Raw genomic sequence first — 25,278 nt, 5'->3', positions numbered from 1 at the left:
AAATCTGTCCAAGAGATAAGCCCCAAGGGCCAGCACAAGGACTCTGTGACCATTCAGGGCTACCTCAGCTCTCCTGAGTGACTTACACAGGGCATGTGCCCTGTGTTGGAGGATCAGCAGGCTGAACAAAATGTTTTCTTTAAAATTAAAGGTATCATCAGCCCTGGCCTCCCGTCCCACTGTCAGGATCATGGAGGCGTACCACTTCACACCAGAAGGACAACATTACTTTAGCTCATGCGTTACTTGTCTCTTGCCAACTCATGTACCATTTGCTTTAAATAAAAGGCATTTTCAACTACTGCTACTCACGCAAAACAGTTTGCTGAGCAGGGGAGGCCTAGCACAAAATGAGTTTAGCAGGCACTCTGAGAGGTAGCAGCAAAAGAACGCAAACGAAACAGAGTATTTCTCACCAAGCAGAGCTGGCTGGAAGTGGCAAGATTTTTCAAGAAAAATGTTACGAGGAAGTTTTCCTCTCGGGCTGTAAATCTTTTTGGCCAGAGTAAAATGCAGTCAACGCATAAATGAGTTGACAAGCCATTCTCTGCACATACTAAGTTGCTTTTATTAATCCAGAACTGCATGCTACAGATACTGTACAGCATGAACATTTATTCATTACAAAAAATGGCTTCCAAACCATTAAAAATGAAAATCGGAATAAGAGCATAAAACGGAACAGTAACATCACAACTGTTAGGAAACATTCAAAGTATTCACAAAAAATGTTATAGTTAGCATCTTAATAAACCAGAGAAAAATCTGAGACAGTTTTACAATCGCTTCATGTCAACTACAATGGCACTGAATGAACAGATGAACAATTTTTCAGCTTTATACAGCGTTTTTTGCAACATCAACATGCCTAGGTTTTTTTTTTGTTTTAAGTTTGCTACCTACCTGTATGTAGTAAGTGTACATAAAAGTGGCAGTCTGATTTTCCTTTTATGAATAATCTAATATACAGAATTTGGCCCTTAAGGGTTTATACCTCTTCATTTTAAATGCTTTCCGGACAATCTGCTACCAAACACGTCTGTTATAGGTGACATTAAAACTACATACATATCTACCTATGTAACATCACAGCAAAACATGATGAACAAAAAAATTACAGCATTAAAAAAAATAATAAAGTTGTCGGGAGAAAGTTAAAAGTCACTGAGAATTTTGGCACATAAAAATTTTGCACACAGCCTACAGTCCTAATGTCGCAGGGGATTCAGCTGCAGTTCTGAATGGGAGACACTTGGACCTTGCTATTTTTCAAACGGCATTGCTAAAAATTCCCTTGCTAAATTTTCAAGTCTTTTTGTGTGTAATGGCTTTTAAAGCAATTTATTTTTTACACTATTGATCCTTGAAAAATGCATCTGCGAATGTCCATTTGGTGGCAACTGTGTTTCATACAGCAAAAAAAAAAAAAAAAACACAAAAGGAAATCAAAAACAAAAATCCCGGAAAAAATATATATATACACATTTATATATAAACTTAAAAACCTTGTACAAATGAGTTGTTATATATAAGATGCTTACACTAAGGGAAAAAAAATTTATACAATGTTTCAAGAAAAAAAGAGGAAAAAAACATTTAAAAAGGGACAACATACAGATACAACAAGCAATTTCTAAAGCAATAAATACTACTGGTCCAATAGCGTTGTGATACTTTTAATTGTTGAGTAGCGTTCCCTCCCCCAAAAAGAACAACACCATGGAACAAGGTATATTAACACATTTTTTTTAACCCTTTGTTTCTGTACATTTAAACAATAACAAGTAACATCACAATAAAGGTTGTTTCACACAAGGAAGAAAAAAAAAAGAAGTAGTAGCGGCACTGCATTCGTTGTGCCCTTAAAGGTTTAAAAACCAGATGTAAAATGATTGGTTCGCAAGCTCGTATTTAATACAAATAATAAAGAACCAATGCCTCCGGCAAGGGCTGCTTCAAAATTGCTTCTTTTTTTTTTTTTTTAATTTTTAAAATCAGTCTTTAAAACTAAGCTATTGGAACTACATAACAATTATGTATATATATATATTTTTTAAACGCTACAAAGACTTTAAACAGCTGTTGATAAAAATTTTGGCAGAATCATGAGGCTTTTCTCATCTACATATTTAAAAAGGAGAAATTGAAATAAGAATGGGTCAAATATTGACCAATGAACTCGATAAAACATCAACTAATGTAGCCACGCGGCACGAATTAAAAACGAAACCGAAAAACGGCGACAAACAACGAACGACAGCAACAGGAAGAAAAAAAGAAAGAAAGAAAGAAAGAAAAGGGAACGAAAACCAAAATCCCAACAGAATTTAAAACCCCGAAACAAAACGGAAAGGGCTAAAGAGGCTAAAGCTATTCTAACGACTTGGTTACAAGTGACAGCGGCTGGGGCTGTGTCCCCGGCAGCGAGCTGTGGGAATGCAAGGAGGATGTCGAAGGTTGTGCTAAGGAGGAGGACGCGGCGGCGGCGGCGGCGGCGGCGGCGGCGGGCGCGAGGGTGGCCGGCTGGTGCTCCAGAGCCCCGTTGGGACACGCCGCCGCGGGCAGGGCGCTGGGCTTGCTCGCTGAGCTCTCGGTCAGGCCGAGCGCGGACGGCGGCGGCGGCATCATGACGAGGTGTGCCAGCGGGTCGGGTTTCAACGTGAGCGAGAGAGGTTGCGTTTGTTCAGTCTGTGGTTTCGAGTCTCTTGGGGGGGAGGACAGCATGTTGGGAGAGGAAGGAGGAGAGTCTAGTAAGCTTCCATCTGAAGAGGGTGGGCTGACGCAGCTGCCTTCACCTTGTATGTAGCGAACGCACTTTTTTTTTCTCCTAGAAACAGGGAGAGAGTTATCTGTGAATAAAGGGCAAAGATGCTAATGGAGAAAGTTATCTAAAGCAAAGAGCCATAAACAAATTACTCTGGGCTCTGACCAGGCTGCACCCAGGCCCTGCGCACTGTGCTTAAGATCTGGCTGGGCGTTCTCGGCACCGAGTTCACGCAGGAACCTCCCCTCCACTAATGGATTTGGAAAAGATTCGCAAATTGTCTCTCTGTCACCCTCCTTTTCAGGCTGCCTCTTTTGTTTTTTTATTTTAAAAGTAATCATAAAATCAGAGACATGGTTTTTGAGCCCACTGTGCTATCTGTAAACTCGACTTTCCTTAGGAAAAAATTTAATCCTTGTAAGATAACAATTTTTGAGAGTTGATAGTATCTCAAGATGTCCCATAATGCTGTCCAAGTTAACATGGCTATCTCTACACCTGCGTCACCTGTAGTCTTTACGATGCATTGCCTTTGGGAGGCAAGAACGGCTGCAACCTACTGCTCATTGCTTTTTCCTCTGTTACGAACCACACCAAATTCAGAGATGTCAGAGTCAGACAGGAAGAGTATATAATAGAAAGAACAAGGGAGGGGAAATAAAAACAAAACGAACAAACAAACAAAAGAAAAACCAGGAAAAGAACAGGATAAACAGAATATGATCCAAAATAACAAGAATAACTGGTTGTATGGCCTGCAGGTTGTGGCTTTAAATCGACTCAGTTTTACTTTTTGTTTTAAGGGAGAGTGGTAGATTTGGGAAACTGCTTCTCTGCTTTTTGGGGAATTTTCCTCTGAGAGGCCACCCATGTAACTTCAGAGTGGGACCAATTTCAGTAGGTGAGGAGCACGACGACAGGTACAAAGATGAAGAGCAACATGGAACTTATTTCACACCAGGGAACATGAGAATTTCACAAGAGCCATTTGTCTTCAAATAACCGAATATGTGACCCAACAGAAATCTCTTCTCCTCCCTCTGTCCACTTAATAATGTAAAGGAGCAATGAACAACAAATGACAGTTTCACAACATCTCTCCTGCCAAGTATATGCAAGACAATTCTAGCAGCAGGACAGAAATAATGAGGCAAATGACTACAGCATCTGGCAGAGTGATGTTCAGTGGTCATATTGACCCTAATAACGATGGCTCTCTGGCCCTCCTACTTACAAGCACGCTTTCCATGGGAAATGCTGACCCAGCGCAATGTATTTGACAAAGTCTGTCTAAAGCGGCTCTGCCACAAAATCTTTGGGAAGAGCCAGCTACGCTGTTCACAACCACCTCCGCGAGGAGCACACCGCTGTCCCTCTCCAGTGGACACCTCGCACTAGCTGAGCAGCTTGAGCAGATTAGAGAGGAGCAAGTGAAATGCCGTGGTCTGGCACAGATGATGAATGTTGCTGTGTGCAATTCCCCCACTAACTTCATTTCTGGCAGTAGATTTTCTCCCATATATATGGCAACTGCATTTCACTTGGTATAATCCAAAGTCCTTCGTCTAGGCAATGGAGCTAGACATTTCTCCACTGTGAGGCAAACCTAACCAGCTTGATCCTGGAGGCAAAAGATACTGTCTCCCATAGCCAGAAGCGAACAGCAAGCCCTGGTACCCCACCTTTCCATCTCCTTCTGTGAGGGATCTGGAAGATGTCAGTGTTGTGACATCCCTTTTTCCAGAGAATCAGGCAATGGCCTGAGGTTCTGCTTCAAGTTCCACATGGTAAGGTAAGTTAAGGCTAGCAGAGTTTTAACCACGTTAGCCTGCAGATCAACACATGCTAAAAACTAAAGACATCCATGCAACTTAAATGTTAAAAAGAAAGAAAGAAAGATAGAAGACAGCAAGTGAAGGCAGTAAACCATGCTTTATTAGAGCAAAGTTAAAAGACAGAAAAAAAATTAACTTGGTGGGCTCAAAACAGAACCTGTTAATTCATCTACCATCCAAGAACGCATGGGAAGGCTCTGGCACTAGGCTAACGACACTTCTGCCACTCTTTCTTCCATCCCTTCTCCTCTCCTGTGCCACTTCCGAGTCTGAAACTTTGCAATGCTACCAGGCCCACAATCTGTGTTGGGACTTTCTGTACAGCAGCCAGGAACAAAGCAGAACAATGACTTTTCACAAAGCTCACAGAAAATACTTGTGTGGGAAGGTGGGTTTTCACAATTTGGACACCCCAGGGTTTTTTTTTTAAAAAAAGTAATTTGCAAGCAGAGAACCAAGTTCTGCCTGCCTCATTGACAGTGGTCCAGAAGCCATTCAACTGGATTGCTCTGAATCTACAAGGCAGTTAATTATTTCACTGGAGGCAGTTTGAATCTAGTGTGCCAAAAATTCAATTGATTTTTTTAATACTAGCTTAAGTTCAGTGGCCTGAAAAGAAGAGTTTTCCCATGGCAAAGCAGATGTAAATCAAGATATCACGGAACTATGTGACTTTCTGAGCTTGCAGAGCTAATAGTCTTTTTAAAATTAAAAACACTGCTCTGCTATCTTAACAGAATGTTTCCTCTGTTTCAAACTCTTTAATAGTGCGCTGACCACTTTTAGTCTGAAAAGCCATTTACTAAAATGTTGATGGTTCAAGGGGAGGCATTTCTCCTTCTTGAGCCTGTGCTGTTCCCATCCTGTGTTATGCGTGGTTGTGTTCATGGCAGGGTTAGATGGGCCAGAATACACAAATGAGTAAATGCCCCAAACCCTACAAGCCAAATTTTACCAGAAGCGAACCACGGCGGGCAACTCTGGTGAAGGGGAATAAGTTAAAGTCTGAGGAGCTCTTCGTGCCTCAGTCTTGCTGTCTTTAAAGCAGGGCTAAAATTTCTGCGTACCCCCCCCACACACACACACAAGCGCACCGTAAGGACTATTCGTCTGTGTGCCGTTCTGAAAACGTCCCCTGCCACGTCAGGATGGCAGAAGTGAGCAGAGGTGACCCCGCTTACACTGCCTGCTGAAACCAGCCCTAGGGCAGCACCAGAACAAGCAGCAGCGCTGCAACTGCCCAGGAGTGGGAGCCACAGAAAAGGACAAGGTTGGTTCAGCTGCTGGGAGCAGAGATGCCTCAGTCTCCATACTGTCAGCAAACTGTGCCCCTTTAGCATCTACTTAAGATGCCCTACAAAACCTACCATGTTATCATATATGCTGTTATAATGGTTAGGACCAGAACTAGGAGAGAAATGCTCTAAACTGCCTAATGAGAAAACATCTCCCTGCGCTAAAAGTCTAAAGCTATCAGCTACACCACTGAAAGGTACTGTATGGCTCAAAACTAATACTGAAATTGGTTTCAAAAAATAAAGTCTCTGAAAGCAAAGATTTCTAACCAAAAGCTGGAGCAAGTTAAGAGAGGGTTCGTCTCACATTAACCTAAGCGCTAACAAATGTACAGACTAAATGAAAAGTCCCCTTAGTGATAAAATGAAGCTTTAAAAGTATGATGTTTACTTAATCAGCTAGGGAAAGATTAAGCAACACAAACACGATGTGCCCACAGTTCTGATACTCGGCATACAGAGTTCGACATGCTTCAAATCCTGTATCACTAGACTACACAAATATCTGCTGATAGTGTGTAGTACATTAACCACAGAATAAAGCCTAATTAAATACAGTGTTAGAGTCTTTGGTTAGCATGAGATTGGAGTCTCCTAACAATTAACAGCGAAAGCAGCTACCCAGCCCTATTAGGCTGAATTTTTATTCCTTTCCTTAAGCCTTAAGAAATTGCCGCTTTCAAAATTTAACATATATACTAGTACTGATATCTAACGCCTCAATCCCCAAACAGCCGGTACTAAGCATGACTTATATGGGACAATATGCAATCTTTTGAAGACATTTTCAGCGCCTTCTCTTATCTCATATTTTGACATACAATACCACCCTCGGTTCATGTTTTCCTCGATACTAAGCACAAACAAGACTGCGTGCATACACAAAATATGAAGAACATCTGATCTACATTCTAAATGAGATGAAGCACATGGGACTGGCATGAGTAAGAGGGGAAAATGCGGGAGAGGAATCACTACACACAGAGTGTGGTTTGGATTGAAATACCTACCATCATAATATTCCAAATTCAAAGACTGCTTGTATCAGAACAAAGAAACAACAAATTTAACCAAATGCGATCATTTAAGGAAAAAGGAATGAGAAAAGAACTACTCGGTATCCCTCCACCAAGAAAGAAGTACGTACTGAGTTATACACAGAATTATACTCCAGTAGAACATGGGCTGTCGGAATTTGGGCCCTCTGATGTCTTTCATCTCCTTTTAATGCTGAAAACTGTCCTACTAAAGTTGTAATTAGTTTTATCTAGAGCTCAAGAGTTTACAGCTCACTTGTTGGGATAAAATTTGGAAAAATTTATTTTCAGAATCGGAAAAAAGACATCAGATCATTTCAAAAATAATAACTACACAAGCCTTACCGAGGAATATTGGTATATAGGCATCTATTTAAATTTTGCAGACAAACCAAAAAAGTGAGTCCAATATAAGCTGTAAACACTGGCTTGTATATCTATAATCAAGATAAAAACACTAGTGCTGCATATCCCAGAATCTTTTAAACCTTTGGAGACAGTGGACACAGACCCACACAAAAGACAAAATATAAAATGTCCACCTAAACATGCATTTTGCTGACAATCTGGAAAAAAAAAAAACCTGCCAGCTTTAAGCACTTCAAGTTTTCTTGTTCCCAGTTCTACCACCAGGGAGAGGTTATTGGTAAAGAAAGAGAGAAAATGGCATTAAATTAGCAAGAAGTTCCAAAGATCAAAGATTATTAGCAATTGGTGCTGTGGGAGAGAGAAAGGTGGGGGTGGGGGAAAAAAAGATTAAAAAAATAAAATCACACAAATGCACTAAGAGGACAGATTGCTTTTATTTCCCCAAAGGCCTAGTGGGTAGGATTATACCTGCATGGTTTGCACCATAAACTCTGTCGGTCAAGCCCGAACAATGCCCGACACTTCTTTGGAGTATTTGCATCTGTTAGCATAAGGTAAACACAAAAAATACAACACAATGGTGGATAGAGCTCATTTGGACTGTGTAATCTTAGCTACAGCTACGTTTAGCTTTTAATCACCTCAGTTTTATTTGGTAATCTCCCCTCATACCAAGGGCCTGAAAGAAACAGGACTTTCACAATGAGCCAGAACAAAAAACTGTGACGTGGCGACACGGCTGTGCGTCCGTCCCGTGCCGGTACCACACTCAGTGCCATGTTATCAAGGGCCTTGGGAAAAGGTGACGTTCCTGGAGAGGAGGCCAGGGGGGCAGGACTGTGTTTGAACCACGGATCAGATAGGCTTAAGGCTGATGCTGTTTTACAGTGGGTTTTTGGCTAGCAGCAGCAAAGAGGAAGGAAAAACAACAACAAAAAAAAAACAAAAAAGCAAGACCCTTTCAGAGAGACGATAACTCATGGCAGTGTCCCACTCCCTTGTGTCTTCTAGATCACAATACAGAGCTACAAAGCAACAAGGCAGGAAAAAAAGGGGAAAGTACCAAATAAACCAGCTGCAAATCAGCCATAGCGAGTCTGGGAAAACTATACACACCTGCAGGGGCCGCACCAGTTATTCTGTTGATCAAGGCCAAAGCGCGCTCGGCATTTCTTAGGAGCGCTCAGGTCTGAATGAGTTCAAGAAAAGCGAGCAGAAAAGGGGGAGAGAAAAAAAGAGAGGGGGAGAGGGAGAGAGAGAGAGAGAAAGAGAGAAAGAAGGGGAGAAAAAAAGAGAAAGATAAAAATAAGGAAAAAATAAAAATAAAAAAGGGAATAAAAATCAATGTCCTCGTTATTAATTGCAAAATATTGACTTTCGATTTAAAAGTAAAAAAAAAAAAATAGTGATAATCACATTCTTATTCAACTCTTGAGATTAGCTGTTGCAATTAAAGCTGCAGTATCCCTTTATAAAGGACTGTCTCTTTCCCATTTAAAAGAGCAGATAGAGGAAAGTCATTGTGGCTGGTCTAGCAGGATGTTTCAGGCAAGATTTATTTGGGTTCGTTTTTTTTCTTCTGCTTTTTGTGAGGGGAAAAAAAGGAAGAAAAGAAGCTGAGTATGGAAGTTAGATCCTGAACATGCTTTTTTCTTCAACTCAGATACAAAATAAAAATAAGAGAAAAAAAAAGAAAAAAAGGAAATTATATCTCCTGGGATAATGCAGCTTTTGGAATAACATTCAATTTATTTGTTTTTATTAATTTATATTTAAAGGAATGGATAAGAATAAGCAGATTGCAGAATGAGCATGTTAGTATCAGCCAGAAAATAAAACGTAAAGCATGGCAAGGTGCTGAGTTAGTACAGCTGGTGAATTGCAATGAATAGGCTTGAGCAAGAAAGGCAAAAACAAAAATTCCAAAACTAAAATAATAATAATAAAAAAAAAAGCGTATGCATGCTAATGTGAGAAGACTTAGTGGGAGCCATGAAAAATGCCATTAGATTAAGGAGGTTCATTACTGACTTGCTTCCATTCTTATCAGTCTCTTTAAAGAAATACTGCATATTCAATTTGCACAGTTAGTACAACTCTTGCGTTATTTTTACCATATTACTGTTTTAATAGCAATTGTTACAAAAAACAAAAACAAATTAAAAAATACTATCAAACATATATAGATATAAAGATATATAGATAATAAATACTATAAAAACGTGTGGATGGTATTTTTTCTTAATGTCATAAGTGTTTAATGTTAAAATCTATAATGGCAGGAAAAAAAAAAAACTAAAAAGCAGTTCATAAACTATTTTAAATGACTCAAAATGACGTTAGCACCTGTAATCGGAGGAAGTGAAAGGCAAGGATTTAGGAAACATTCGCTGTGTTCTGAAAAAAAAGAACAAATTACACAAAGGCTTCAAAAAAATTAAGTTAGGGCTTCTTCAAAATTGACTATGAGATTGCCTATGCAGTATTTCTAATTTCCTATATAGAATGGCAAACCTCCTTAATTTAAATTGGGTGCGATTTACCACTGTAAGGCATGCATCAGAACATACAGGTACAGCCCAAATTAATACCAAACACATACATACGTACACACACACACGCACACACACACATACGCGCAAAATAAGCAGACGACTTTATAAACAATGGCATAGGCATTACAACTACGGATCTGCAGTTAAAGGCTTTGCAATTATTACGTACAAATTCAACTAGTGTCACAAGAGGCTCTTACATGCAATGGCTTGGTTACTAGTTTTAGAAGGGCAATAGTGAATAAATAATTAGAGTGCATTAAAAAAGGCTGTCTACGATAGGGACTGGCTCCCAGTGAGGCCACGAGACTCCTGCCCACCTCCCCCGTGCCTAGGAACGTAAGATCAGCATGGCCACAGTTCCGCTACGCAAGATATTCAGACTTATTTTTACTTACCGTTGGTCTCTCCGGGCTGCTTATCCCTTTTCCTCTTCTTCTTCTTTCCCTGCATGAAACATACACAAAGGAGAAGGATTAAAAAAGAGAATTTTCTTTGTTCGACAGCACAGAGTGACAGCAGAGTGCTCTGTCCTCGAAGCCCACCGGAGAGGACACGAACCACCGCGTGGCAGCCCCGGGACGCACCTGCGGTGCGTTCCCGTCTCTGGGAAGCCGAGGAGGGCCCCGAGGGGACGCTCTCGCCCCGGGGACGGCTCTGCCTGCCCGCCCACCCTGTGCTGTGCTGCTTATTCTGCTTTCAGACAGCCCCACTACGGCCCCCCGCAAAGCTAACACCCCCGGAAAGCCGTGAGCAGCTGGCGTGGAGGCAGAAAGAACCGGAAGGAGCTTATTTTAAGGTAAGTTCAGAATGACGACAATAATGTCTGACACCTGCACATTCCTGCGTCTGGAAGTGGCAAAAATCATTCGTGGTCACATTTTTTCAGGGGGGAGGAAGAGAAGAAGGGGGAACAAGGTGGACTGAACAAGGGAGAGTGCGTGAATGAGGCCAGACTTGAGCCCCTGGGGTTCCTCAGCTGCCAAAATTGACCATTAAAACAGACAAGGAAGCCACAATAACGAGGAAAGCCTAACCAGCAGGTTTATAAATACACCCCAAACCTGGGAAGCATAAAAAAATCCAAAGTGTGGTACAACTAAGACACTGTCCACATTTTGCTCTATCACAAAGAAAATCAGCAGTAATAATTTGCTAAACTATGGCCCTTTCCCAAATATTATCCATCAAGATGATGCAATTTATTATGGTTTTTGATCGGAGGGGGAAATGGAACAGAAGAGGCTGGAGAAATAAGGGTCTGTCCTTTCCCACTTTCCCTCCAGCACTGTGCAAGAGGACACAACCATGAGGATCAGCCTGAACTCTGTGGAAAAGGAGAAGACGATGATGAGCATGGCTCAAAAGAAAAAATTATTTTCTAAGAAAACTCTTCTTCCAGCAATGAGTGACAGAGTTTGCAGAGCAAAACAAAAAGGCTAGTGTGGGGGAATACGGTCATTTCATTTTCAGAGGTCCCCAGATACTAAAAGCAACATCTTCTGGGCAGCAATGTCAACTGTAAACAGCGCAGTGACCTCTGCTTTTGAAGATGTGGTAGTAAGAGGAATTGGTGAAAAGGCGTAAGACCAGCAGTCCCTTGTGGTCAAGAGGGAACAAGCATGTCTTGAAAAAAGGAATCTCACAGCACTTTTGAAGGTCTGGCAATATCTGAGGGGAGGCCAGGAGGTTCTCCTACATCTTGGACATCTCCCTCTCAGTAGGTTGGTCTGGCTTCCAACTAAATGGTTAAATTTGGCTTCAGTTTGGCCCATCCACTATGTTTGGCACACTCACTATGATACATTACCTGGAATTTATTAGTAAGAAATTCACCCAACGTGAAAGTTGGATTTCGCTTTGTTGTTGTTGTAGTAGTGTTTTTCCTCCCCAAAAGCTGGCTTTCTGGCACAAGGCTTCTGCACTCTTTTCTCCTTGTTGTAAACTGCCCCCCCCGCTGCCCAGGCTATGACAAGTACAGTCTTGTTCAAGAGAGCCTTCTGGTGAGGGAAAAAGCTGTGTGCACAGTAAATTTTAAAGGACATGCACATAATCCTGTGGCCTGAATGCTGCTACTGAGAAATCATCTCAGACACCTCTAAGGTCATTTGGGGGGATATGGTAAGTTATCGTTCTGAGTTCTCTGTTTAAGTAAAGTATCAGTTGTTACACCAGCCATCTGCCTGACATGACAGGAAAAGACAAGGAGGAGAATGAGGCACTGCTCCTAAAACTCCTTGAGAATAAAATGGGGGGAAAACTTTGTATGCTGAAGTCCACATATCACATAAAAATACAAGAGGTTCAGACTCTGCTTCATTTACATTGGTCTAAATTGGCAGTAACTTTATGAAAGCCAGTGAATTTTTTCCAGCTTTTCAACAACGTAACTGAAATCGGACAATTGCCTCAGGACCATAAGCCTGCTTTTTATTTAACCTCAAGGAGGCCACTTTGTTAATTAACTGAATGCATCTTGTGTTAATTTGATTACTTTTTGCTGTATATTTGGGCATCCAAGGGCTATTCCAATTTGAGAACTCGTAACTTTCTCACACAAGGGCAGCCAGAACACAGACCAAGAGTCATCTGCCCTTCACAAACTCCTCCAGCCAGGCATTAAAGTACTATAACCTCTTTAGGGAGCAATGTATTAGAAATGGCTGACATACAGGAATGTCAGTCAGGGACCAGGAATTTCTGGTCCCTTTTCAACACCAGCTTTGAAAACTCTATTCCTAACAAAGAACAGAAAAAGTTCCCACTAAGTACTTCTACATTCTCTTCCAAGTTAATAGGGGGAAAAATATCTTGCTTGCTTGTTCAGTTTCTGTGCTATAAGAAGTTATTTGATTATGTAGCTAAACGCATACATGGAGTTAAGAAAAAAATATGGCAGCAGTTTTTGAAGTGCTCTGCAGCAGACACATTTTTGTCTTTGTCTCAGACTGCCCTCCTCAGACTGGAGCAGATGGTCCGTAACATTTTCCATCGTCACATTATACAAATTCTTAGGCTGCAAGTAGATGTGGATGTAAACACTTGCTTACTGTTTTGGCAGAGCCAAACCAATATGGGTTTTGACAAGACTGCAGAAGCCTTCTGTACTAATTTTCTAGACTACAGGCGGACAAGGTTACTAGACCCTTACATATTTCCGACTCCAGCATTCAGTGCAGCTTAATGTCTTATATTAGATCTCAGGAAGAGAGAATGTGCCTTGTGACACCAGCAAGCCACAAGGGATTCACTGAATCCTCTTCTCTAAAAATATGCTGAAAGCTGCATTTCTTGAATGCACCAATCCTATTTCTGAAGACCTGGGCTACAGCTGGCCTCATCCTACTGCCTGATGTGAAATGGCTCACAATTTAACCATTTTAAGCACCCCAAACACGCTCCCCTTCTAGATCCCTGAAAGGGCTTGAGACCCTAAGAAGCGCTGAGGGAGGAGGGAAACTCTGAGAGCTCTGCATGGATGGAAGAGAGAAATAAATAAATCCCGCAGATGATGCAACTGTGTGATGCAAAGCTACTGAGCTCTCCTCAGGCAGGAAGGTTCCCCCTGAAGGTCACCTGGGGGTACAGCATCAAGCCGCTGGGAAAGCGCCGGCTTTCTCATCCTGTCCTTTTTAGCTTGAGAAGAAAGGGTTTCTCAGTGCTCACACGGTGAGGACAAAAGTAAAAGGTCCTAAACACTGAAGGCTTTGTACATGCCCATCTGTCAGCGGCACAGTCACTGCGCAGAATGAACATTCCTGAAACCTCAGTTAAGCGTATGCTCCCTCCTGAACACCCAAGAAGACAATACTGCTCAGTACCGAGAACTACCTCAAGCCTATGGTCTGACAGTCTCAGGCCAAACAACACAGGAGAAAAAAAAGGGAAAACCAATGTTCAGCAGTGCCTCACTGGATTTAAAGAGATTTCCTCTGCCTCCCTCTACGCGGAGCACTCACGGCTATACCTTCAGGGATGAATAAAGAAGGGAGAGGCGGAGGCCAACGGAAGGAAAAGGTGACTGAGACAGAGAATGTAAGGAGTTGAGAAAATTTTCTTATGCAAATATTGCTAATTAAGTGAAAGTGAGTGTTCTCCACTGCTGAAATGGTGGACGAGCATAGACAGCTGCTGCTATTCTAGGCTTTCTTGCAAACTCTGAACTAGCTTTCCCAGCCATACATATGGAAGAGCAAATGCTCTTACAGGTCAACATTGCTATACACAAAGCACACAGTTTAGGTGATTTACGGCAAAACAGAGTTCACGGCAGTGATGATGATGATGGAAGATACAGACTTCAACAAAAACAAAATGTTTTACACTGTACACAACTGACATAAATTTAAAGATGCTGCTCCCCAAACCTGAAGTTAAGTGTACCAGGAAGGTAGGGAGCTGGGTTTATTCCAGAATCAGAGACCTTGAAAGTTTTACGTGTTTGTTTTTATATATAGATATATATTTTTTTTTAATAATCAAGATACTTCTATGATCCTATTAAGGAGGGTTTAGAGCTCCCACCAATCCAGAAATCTGTCATGAATTTATAGGTTTAGGCTTGCAAACACTTACTACCAGATGTACTGCTTCCACGAAGGCATGGAAAAAGGGGTTACATGCTACTAGCAAGTGGTTACAATGCTGGCCTTACATTTGTAAGGGCACAAAATTCTACCACTTTTAGCTGCAAACAGGCTTTCTCAAAGGCGTACGGGGAATCAATCTAAAAAGCACTCCAGGAATTGATCGCAAATTCCCAAACACTTTTTTTTAGAATGAGGAAGGGGAAAAAAATAGATAACATGGCCATGAAAAAGCAGAACATAATTGAAATATACAACAGTAGAGCGTGGAATAATTCATTTAACCCCACTTGAGAGTAAGACTTTCAAACAAGTCACGCTTTTGGTTTTGCCAGTCCTTCTCTGAAGCTAGGATAAGTCATTCTTCCACTTTCCACTATACTCTCACACAGATAAGCACAAGACACTAATTATTCATATTTTTGGTGGAAAGGAGAGAAGCCATACTAGGGGAATTTTAATTTTTTTTTAATGAATTTAAAATGGCCAGCAAGCCAAATAACATTTCCAGACGCTGGTGAAGGCAAGAGTTTCTTCACAGAGCTCTACTGTCATGCCCCAATTCTAACCTTTTACTAGTCCCAGTCAGGAAGCCTCTTCCAAGTGGAGGCTGTGAATTATCCCCAATAGTTTTAGTATTGCAGAGGGAAGCGTCCGCTGTTGTTACCAGATTGGGATCCTGAGCCACGCTTTCCAAGTAGTGCTTGTGTGCAATGTGTGGTCGTAGTTCAGCAGGTCACATATACATTTCTACAAGCTCTACTACTAAAAAAATTTCCACCTACATAGGAACCTACATAGTTATCCCGTGCAGACCAGCCCGGGTACAGCTGCATATGAAGCTGTCGTTCCTTTCTTGCTAGTTCATAGTATTTCGCTTGTTCTTCTCTGGATAATGCATGCCACTGAGGTGAAGAAAAGAGAAAAAAATAAAAATAAAAAGCACAGCTTTTTTTAAAAGCATGTTAATAGCAGAGAATATTAGCTATATATAAATACAGTTAGAACTGATTTTCATAAAACATGCTAGATTAAAATAGATGATCTGGAATACTGCCAGTTCATATTTTATTTGTAACTCCAGATTATAACTCCAGTTAACTTAACTCAGACACAATTCGGTCATTTACATTCATTCAGTCCCTTTGTTTGCCTGATGAGAGAGGGGAATGAAAAAACTAAATACAAACAAAGAACAGGGGAATCCAAAACTGGAACCATTTGTTTTGAGTCCAAGATCTCAATTACAGGTGTTAAAAGGGTCTATCTCCCTCCTTTTTCCCATGCACCCCCCCCTTCTTCTAGTTCGTGCAGGTTCCAATACTTGCCTATTTCTAGGACAATGTAACAAGAAATCCGGGATTTTTACATGTCCACGACATGGAAACAACATTGAAATAATAATACTAATAATTTAAAAAAATCCCTCCCTCCCTCCCTCCTTCCCCCCAGGAAAAGACCCTGGGGGAAAAACAAAAAAAAACAAAAAACCAGGGTCTTTGGTTTACTTGGATTCTGTGAGCAGAGTTTACATCCCTATCCATTATCACAATAACAGAGGAAAATACACCCATTCAGGAGGCCGCAATTCCCTTTCTCTGCAAGCAGCGTGAATCCCACCCAGTTTCACTCCCTGGCTGTGCCCCTCTCTTGCGGCTACACCAGTTACCTACCCTTCGACCGAGGATTTGGTTGATGGCTGCGCTCTCTTTCAATGTGCATTCTGCTACAACTTTTGCTCTCATTTCCTTCATATACAACATAAATGCATTAAGAGGTTTCTTTATGTGTGGCTTCTTTTTCTCTTCTTCTTTTTTGGAGTCCTGATGTTTTCTGAAGGGTAAAGATACAACAGACAAAAACCTCACAGTGAGGACTCTTATGAATTTATTAAATTAATCCCCTCCAACCCTGTACATAAATCCTCAGAAATTAGACACTGTAAAAAAGCCAGAGTAAAGTTATCCTTGTCTTATGTTAGACACTTTTACAACTGGCCATTGAGATCCAGAAGGTTCTCTAGAGCCTATATCCTGGCTGCTATATGAGGGCAGTTTTAGCAGCATTATAACAAAACCTATCTCAGGTTTACGTGGTATCACTGAGCACATTCTCACCTCCTCGAAAAACCTCAAAAGGACACAAGAACCTAGAAAAATGGATTCTTAGCTCATGGGGAGGGCTTGTGAGCATGACGGTAGTAGAAATAATTGAACACCATCACCACTAGGAACTGAAATGCTGTCTTCCTGATTAACCCGTAAAACGAATGGCAAGAAGTACCAGATGTGCTAGGGAAAGAGGAGCAAGTAAATCAGGGTTCTTCTCAGTTTGTAGCTAAACTTGATACTAGCGCTCTCTGCAGCTTCGAGCCAGCTGTTCATGCTCTAATTTAACTTCTCATGTTGTGTACTTTGTATCTCACAGTTTCTTGGTATTAAATAACAGGGAAACTAGTCAAAAATCTTGAAACTTAATAAAATTCCATTTCCTTGTTAAAACGGGTCAGATTAATAGCTACTTGCCTACATCACAGAAGTGCTCTGAAAGACTAAGTGTCAATGTTATTTTCACATATTTTAGTTAAATGCTGGTCAAATCACTTAGACAAAAGAAAAGAGAAAAAGCTACCGTTCAAATATTTATAGCAAAAAACATTGCCACAAATGCAAGCTTTTTTAAAGCAACGCATGTAAATGTGATATTTAGGAATTTCTAAAAATAAAACATGGGAAGTAAAAACTTACGAGCTGTGGAGTGAGCCGACGTCACTCTGGGAAGATTCTTGTTTGACTGTTGGTGTGACTATGGCCGGATGAGGGATTCCAGTTGTATGTAAACTATGATGTGGCGGGACCATGTGTGGAGGAAACCTAGAGGAGAGAAAGCTGTGTAAATCGTCAGAATAAAAATGAATGAATGGGGAGGGATGTGTACACACATTAAAAAAAAGGCATATAACAAGCACATGACAGCTAGACAAAGCGTATGGAAGCTGGCAGCATTAATTAGCAATAAATTAAACATAATGATTCTTCTAATGTCATTAAAGCCAATCTTCCCCTTCATTATCATTACTGACATGAGACATCATGATTTTTAACATCTTTAACAAAAGGCAAATTCAACTGGATGAACTTGGATGAAAGTGGAATTTCAGCTACCTGCAAGAAAATCCACCAGACCATTTTTTTTACTAAGAAATTATCTGTGGCAACTAAGAAACCAATTCTTATAGTTCTGAAGCATGTTGTGAATTTGGGATGACATCTTTTGTTGCATATTGACAGCAAAATAAAATATTAATGCCAACACAATCCAGATGCATTTCTGATAATCCTTATAGATGCCTCATTAGCTACATTTTGTTGATGGAGCAAAAGAAAATACTTATTTGTGTCTAATAAATCTCTGAGCCACACTGCTTTAACAGAAGGTGGGAAGATTGTGGAATGAAGTCAATTTTGATCCATTAAGGTAACTGAGGAAGGCTTAAATTCATGTAAAACAACAGTCTAGCCTTTTTAAAGAGAAAAAATGTTGTCAGCTCTATGATTTATGGTCATATATATGGGGAGGCCCCAGTCCTGCAGCTGGATTCACAGGGATATGGAATCCGTTTGCACAAAATCTAATTGCCAGGTTGAGGCCACAGAACAAACATACCACAGTCATTCAGTCTTTTTATTTTTTTAAATGAAATTAAACTTTTCAAAAGCAGGATTGATTTTTTTATCATTGTTATTCCTCAACAGTCTTAAAAGGTTTCGCAGGGAATGACTGAGTGACTTTGCCTAAGAAAAACCCCACTGAAGTCAACAGGTTTCCAGGGAACGGGATCTAACCCAGAGTTTTGGCTCAGAAATAACTTCTCACAAAAAGTCCAAGGCTAAGCTGATCTGGCAAACAGTACATTTTTTTCTTTGTAAAACCCCACTCTCAACCCAGAATTTTGAGCTGTCTTGGTCCAAATAAAGTACCGCAATATGGAACAAGCAATTGCAAAAAGAATTATTTCTTCTATCATCCATATACAATGATTTTTTTCTATTAAACAGGTTTCTATACTGGGGTGATATACCATCGTTAAGCAGACTGTGCACATGTATTAGAATATAATGGGATTTTCTTATTTTTCCCCCCTCTGAAAAAATCCATTACTAAGCTTAAAACCCCCTAAACTGCCTAAATATTCCTTACATTCACAAGATAACACAGAGCAGTACTTTCATAAAAAGGATTTATTGTCCAGTATGAGCTCTGTGGATTTCTGTCTATCAGCTAGTAGTACTCAAGATCACTGGACAGAAGTATTTTATCTTTGAAGACAGTGGTGGGAAGAGCAGGGAACGACAGGGATGATGTGAGATTGTTCAAACTCTGTAGAAAAATTACAGCTCCTACAAACAAAGGCGCGGAGAAAAGGAGAGGAGGAGGGTGCGATGGCAAGCACAGAGGAGAATGGGCAGCCAAGTGGTTATTCCTTCAAAGGTTTCTACTTTTGTTAAAGACCCATTGACACAAATCTCCAAGTGGATTGTCAAAAGACCTCCCCTGCTCTCCAACGGAAGTAGGTGGGAGAGAAGCGCGCGTCTGCCTGGGGACACACTTTGGTGCGTGGCAGGTCAGGGCAGGAGACAACGGTGGGGCTGTGGTAGTCCCACTTCTGCCACCGAACTGCCTCACCGGTGGGCAAGACAAACTGGGCCTTCACTCCATTTTCTTCTGCTGTTCCTCCCTCTACTTGTGTGTGCGCATATGTATTTGGACTGGACATCCAGCGTGTTCATACAGTGCTTGGGGCCCCCAGCCACAGTACGATGCAAACAAGCGTGAGAGCTCAAAGGGGACTGGTTTTAGCTTTTTAGAAAACATATATAAACACAGAGGGGAATAAAACCCACAGCAAAATCTTGACCTCACTGAAATCAATATAAGCACAGTGATAAAAAGTTGGCACACTTCCTATCTAAGGACTGTCTTTCCTAGGTGAACTCCACGCACAGACCCAATGTCGAAACGAGGACTACACTGCTGCTGGGGCTACCTGCGATGCAAACCAGAACAAGAGTCAGAGACGATGAAATGGCAAGAGAAAGGAAAAACCTGCCTTCGGGGAGGAGAGGGGAAGAGCTGAGCTCGCCTGGCATGGGGACACGGTGGGCAGGGCAGGGGGCACACGGCAGCAGGGAAGGGCAGCTGCCTGCAGTGGTAGCACAAGGACGAAAGGGTAGGAAAGAGTGGGCCTGAGGAAGGTCAGACTCAGGAACTGGAAAGGGGTTCCTCAATACCACAAAAGGCTGATTACAGCTGGAGTTAGTGGGTACACAAAAATAATGGTTATTAAGCTTCTGAAGAGGCCACAGGATGTGGCTGTGATAACTTGGTCATGGACTTGCTTCTCAAATGAGGACCTGATCAAAAATTACAAGGCACGGACAAATGAAGAAATACTACCTATATGTTGAACTGTGCTACGGTCAGGATCTTCAAGGCAAGCAAATTCAACAAAAGATAAGGGGTTATTTTATTCATTTATTTATTTTTAATGAAGATTTAAGTATCTCTAGCTAATCAAAATTGAGGAGGGTGAAAAAAGAATGATAAAAATGCAACTCCCCCTTATATGTGTGCACGTTGTTTTCCCAATTAGCCTTTAAGAGAAAGAGAGAGGGAGCATTTGCACCTGGGAGAGCGACTAGATGGGGAGGAAAGGGAGCGGAGGAGGAGAAGCCCATGTACGCATGTTGCGTGACAGCCAGATGGTAACAAAACGGATGGCAAGACCTCCACCGACTTCAGCCGGGCTGAGATTGACCCCCAAGCTCTAAATTCGGGGACACGGCAGCCTTCATCAAGTGGCAGCTACAGCTCCGCAGTCATCTTCAGGGTGGCAGTTTTCCCGCAGGAACTTCTGCGTTTGTCACCAGTGGCCGTTTGTTATTTCACACTGAAAACGGCTTCTCCCTCCGAGCCAGCCCTGCCTCTTGGACTTGCACGCTCCTCATTATGTTTCGGGCTAGAAAACGGTGCCCCAGAGCCCAAAGTCGAGGGCGCGTTCAGACAGCACCCCAGCGGGCCAGGTGCCAGGCCTGAAGCCCGCGTGCCTGTGCATCTCCACGTGGGCGCCCAGTGGCACGCCAGGCAGAGTGGGGCAGAGTGCTAATTTTGGGTTCCTGGCTGCACTCCAACTTCAGTAATTACATTCTGCAAAACTGAATTTCCCCTGAAATTTCAATTACAAAAGGTATTTTCCACTACCACCACTTAACTGCTATGCAGTGTTTGTGTGCTGTAATGCTGTTAAACTGTTTCCCCATTTGCTTTCACAGCAGTTGTTTTTTTGTAGTGGGTGCACTGTTTGCCCATCAGTCAGTTAACCCAGTCTCCATTTACGTTAAGGACACATTATAGAGGGGTCATAAAGGATCAAGAGATGTTATTAAGCATGTTGCATGCATAAGAAGTGAGTGAGGGGATGCTACAAGCAGAGAAAAATGTTGTAAATGGTTGAAACAACCTGAAGACACTACCTTAATAGTCTAAACCATTTATTAAAATCATTATTAGTCACCCATTAACCTTTTATAAACTATTCATATGCATACTCTAACTAATGAACTGTAATTACTAAGCTTTGGGAATATTCCGGGCTGGGAAGCATTATATGCTCCAAAGGTCTACATGATAATGCAGGTAAATACAGGAATCACATTTAAAAGCGATTCGGAAAACAGGGAAGAGGCCTTGGAGCGCAAGGTGGGCGAAGCTGGGCTCTGCCCTGGCTTCGACGCCCCGGCAGAGCCGACGCAGCGAACGGCTCGGCGACTTTCTGGCCTGCACCGCGGCGCTGCGGGGCTGCTATCCCGCGGCCAGCCGCCAACGGCGCGCCTGCCGAGCGGCACCGGCGTCAGCGCCGGCTGCGCTGGCCACGCGGGGCAAGAGCTGCCCGGCACCGCAGGCAGGTGCTCCCGCTGATAGAGCGGGCGTGCGAAAACACGTGCCGAGCCACGCGCCAGAGCGCCGCCTGCCCAAGGGTGCCCCTGCGCGTGGGAAACCGGGGGAGAAGTTTCCAGGCTGAAACAAAGGATAAACATCTCAAATGCGTTCATCAGCCTGCGTGCGCGCCAGGGTACGTGTGCATACGGGCACACGGTGGAGACAAAAAGAAAGGCTGGGTGCAAGTGCACACACCCCTCACCTTCGCCTGAGACATCCCCCCTTATTTTTTTCTCTAGACAAGTATTCCATGAATTGCAATAAACACCCTAAAAATTCTAAGCAGCTCATTATACACCACTGTCTCCTTTTATGGCTCCAAGCCAGAATATAATGATGAGTCTTAACTTGTTAAGGACAACTAATTTTTTGTTCCTGGCTGTCTCAGGGGCTTCTCTCTTACTCACTCTCACTTTACTTCACTGTTGACATGTTTCTGTTAACTGGATGTCATCTGCCTGCCTTGATTTTATGCACAAGCAGTGGGATGCATTTTTCTGTGCAACAATTCTGCTTTGAGTTGCATTAGATTTGTCATTATTCTCTCATTTTCCCCTTGCACTTGTAACATTTCATCTATTCCTGCCTTATTTTTTGAGCCACGGTGCACCCACATTATGGTTTATACATGATCTTGCTCCCTTTGAAGCCGGCAGATTTCAGAGCCAGCCCTCGTCAGGAGAAGTGCCTGCTACCAATTTAGCAGGCTGAGGGCCCCGAGCTCCAACAACTCAATCTAAAGGGGGTCACAGGGTGGCACAAGCGAGTGTCAGCAAGTGCTGTTTAATTGCCAATCTAGGCTTCTCCATGGTGTTTAAAGTATAATGACCCATCACTTAATTCTGAGAAGTCCTGGCCCTGCTGCTGAATGGAATGAATATCAAAGGATGTGCTAGAACAGGGCAAGGAGCCTACATTTCCTATAACTGCCATAAGTATAATAGACCTCTACTTCTGTCGTCCCATTACCACAATAATGTATTTAATTTGCTGTGTACTCTTTTTAACTAGATACCTTTCATAAAGCCTATCTTGGGAATATAGCCTCCCCCCTCCCACATCTCTCCCCTCCCCCAAATGACTAGCCTCTCTAATAATAATTAAATTAAATCAAGCTCTACTTTGCCTCGCACTATGCCTGCAAATCTTTTGTAGATATTTAAAAAGATTAAATGGAGGGAGGGAACTATTGTTTAAATTTGCAGCTCTCTCCCCAAACCAGGATTTTTTTCCCCTCTGTGCTGGGTCTATTAATTTTTTTTTTTTAAGTTGATTTTCCAGTTGTGTCTCTTTAGTTGCTGAAGCAACAAGGGCAGATTTTAATTTTTACCTTTACTTCTATTGATCTAAAGCACATAACAGAGCGTTTCCCTACTCATGCACTCATGAGCTCTGGCTGTTTGTTTCCATTGCTCAAGGTGGTGTGTGCTTTTTTTTTTTTTAAATTTAAATCTTTGCCTCCTTAAATCCTCTATACACCAACCTCCACATATTAAACTGCAGAGATGGAGAGGAAGGGACAGAGTGGGGAAGAGACGTGGAACCTTGCTATATAATGCATGCTAATTTAATTATGTGGCATCATCAAAATGGATTAGCTGTTTCAGCCCATCAGGAAAGTCTAAACCTCCACCGATTTAATTAACCAGACTGAAAATCAGATGAACAGAAAATAAAACTATCATTAGGAGCAATTAGTGGTTACTTAAACATAGTGCTGCCAACCAGTTTGTAAATAAAACTAGCAGCCCCTGGAAAATTAGATGGAATTAATTGGAGGTAGGGAGGGGGAGAAATATATACTTCTAAAGCTTTAGAGAGTCAGGCAGGTCCTTTTATGTTGACTATCAGTGTTTGGAGCTTTGGAAGGGGAAAACATAGCACAATAACCTTCCTCCCAACTCTGCTTGGATAACAGCCCCCCGCTCCCTCGCGAGCCTCCCCTTTCTCACGCAGAGCGCTGCTCTGGGTGACAGCCACTGGGAAAGCAAAAGTGTCATGACTTCTCCTCCTTGCTTTTTCAACATCATATTCTCCTGGCTTTTTCATTTAGTTGCCTTTTAGAGACGACTTCCCTCTCCCTCGAAAACAAATTCATAAAGGCCCACGATAGCACTAAGGCACCCTCTCCTTATCAAACAGGTGCTGCTTGTCCTCTCCTCCTCCACCCTACCGAAAACTGAGAGCGACTGTTTCACTACAGTGCTTCCAGAAACACATTTCCTCGAAGAAATACCCTCCGCTAGCGGGGGCCGCCAGGAGGAGTTACACTTGCTCTTGACTCAGGACCGCGGTCCTTTGAACTCACCTTGACATGGAAGCATTGACAGTCAGGGCTGTCGGGTAAGGGTGGCGGAAACCCCCCGTCGTGATCGGGTACACCGGCTGACCTTGCCTGGCAAAAAGAAGGGAAGGAGAGAATGAGAGAAAGAAAAAAGGGCTGGAAAAAACAACAAAAAACTTCTCTCTGCACAGTAAGCTTTATTCTCATTTGATCAGAACAAAAATCTTGGGGATTGTACAGCAAGGATCAAAGGAAAGAAACACGGAACAATTTGAATGCCATAAATCTGATAGGAATGGCTAATTAAATTTTATAACCTCTGCTTATGTCAATAGAGACCCTCTCCCCAAGCTGAAACTAGGTGTTTTGTTGTAATAATTAAAGGCGAAGTCTCGCTTGCTTTAATGGAGCCATCACACTAATTGAGGGCTACACATCCAAAGGAAAACAATAATGAATGTAAATTTATACCAAAATAAAGTACAGTGAATCAAAGGACTTCAGTTGCGCTTTGGGCCTCTTTCGGTATTTAGATCTCGGTGAGAAAACATTAAATTAACAGAGCTTAATTTGTAGCCTTTTGTCAGATTAACAAGTGTTGACAAGAGTTACCGGGGGAGAGTCCCCAAGAAGTATTGTGGGTAACCAATAGACAATCACACCTCATTACAATAATTAAAAAATACAGCAACATGCAAAACAGCATCCTCATGAAAGACACACAACTTTTTGTGATTGAGGTTTGTCTGTGCTGGCTAGTTCTTTTTATCTGTCCTTCAAATATATCATTTGAAGGGGTAGGATCCCTTCTTTGGAGGGGTACCATGCTAGAGACATCCAGGCCAACTGAGGATAGATGGGCTGAGAAGCTGACTGTGAAACATGAGTGGCAATGAGGGGAAACAAAAACTTTTGGTTACTTATGAGAGGTTGGCCATGCTGCTCTATTAGAGCAAAAGTGAATATGAAGGTATCATCCCACAACAAAAAACACAGGGAGAAGCTGCAAGAGTTGTGGGTAAGTAAATAAGCCACTGGTGTTGGCTTATGATAACTCATGGTGATGACAGACTCTTCCTGTGACGAAGGTGGCCGTTGTCACTCGGATGCTGAAACTGGCCACATGCGGCAACGCTGGCTTGGGTTTGGCAGACATGAAACAAGGCTCAAGGAGGACAAACCCATGTCGTTTTAAGGCACATAAGGCGCTGAGACACAAATGTACAATGAGAAGCCCGTCAGCGACAACAAGGAATTTCTTCCCTACATCCTCACTTGATTAATGCTGCTGACTTCTGGCATTACCTCAGTATATTTGCTTTAAATACTGAGGCATTTACTATGCAAAATTGAGCTAAGCAGTTACAACAGAAGAAGGTAAGTTGGCTGTACTGCAGCCAGGCCCTGCAAGCAAAAAAAGAAGGAAAAAAGAAGCTGACACGCATCCCACCAGCATTCAGGGTTTCCTACACAGAAAGTAAATCGGCACAAATGAGGAGGAATTTATGATTTCAGAGAACAGCGCTCTGGGTTTTGTTCTGGTCGTGCCGCGCT

At 42.1% G+C, this 25,278-nt stretch overlaps 1 protein-coding gene across 12 annotated transcripts in view; it reads right to left on the bottom strand.

Annotated features, from left to right (window-relative positions):
* Positions 1–543: 543 nt before the first annotated feature.
* The window catches only part of TCF7L2 (transcription factor 7 like 2), a 184,843-nt gene continuing 160,108 nt past the window's right edge, over positions 544–25,278 (bottom strand). The window contains exons 7-15 of one of the 12 annotated variants that reach the window (XM_067300257.1): positions 23,749–23,835; positions 17,189–17,329; positions 16,115–16,274; positions 15,239–15,346; positions 10,254–10,302; positions 9,647–9,697; positions 8,417–8,489; positions 7,769–7,841; positions 2,812–2,827 (exon numbers count right to left, since the gene is read on the bottom strand). In XM_067300257.1, coding sequence (XP_067156358.1) covers positions 7,799–7,841; positions 8,417–8,489; positions 9,647–9,697; positions 10,254–10,302; positions 15,239–15,346; positions 16,115–16,274; positions 17,189–17,329; positions 23,749–23,835 — 712 coding nt within the window. In that variant the 3' untranslated portion in view covers positions 2,812–2,827; positions 7,769–7,798. Of the gene's footprint in view, positions 2,828–7,768; positions 7,842–8,416; positions 8,490–9,646; positions 9,698–10,253; positions 10,303–15,226; positions 15,347–16,114; positions 16,275–17,188; positions 17,330–23,748; positions 23,836–25,278 lie in introns of all 12 variants that reach the window. The other 11 variants (XM_067300250.1, XM_067300251.1, XM_067300252.1 and 8 more) reach the window with 11 other exon arrangements.

This window comes from Apteryx mantelli, chromosome 7 (genome assembly GCF_036417845.1).
Source record: "Apteryx mantelli isolate bAptMan1 chromosome 7, bAptMan1.hap1, whole genome shotgun sequence".
Taxonomy (NCBI): domain Eukaryota; kingdom Metazoa; phylum Chordata; class Aves; order Apterygiformes; family Apterygidae; genus Apteryx; species Apteryx mantelli.
This window is presented reverse-complemented; position numbering and strand designations above follow the sequence as displayed.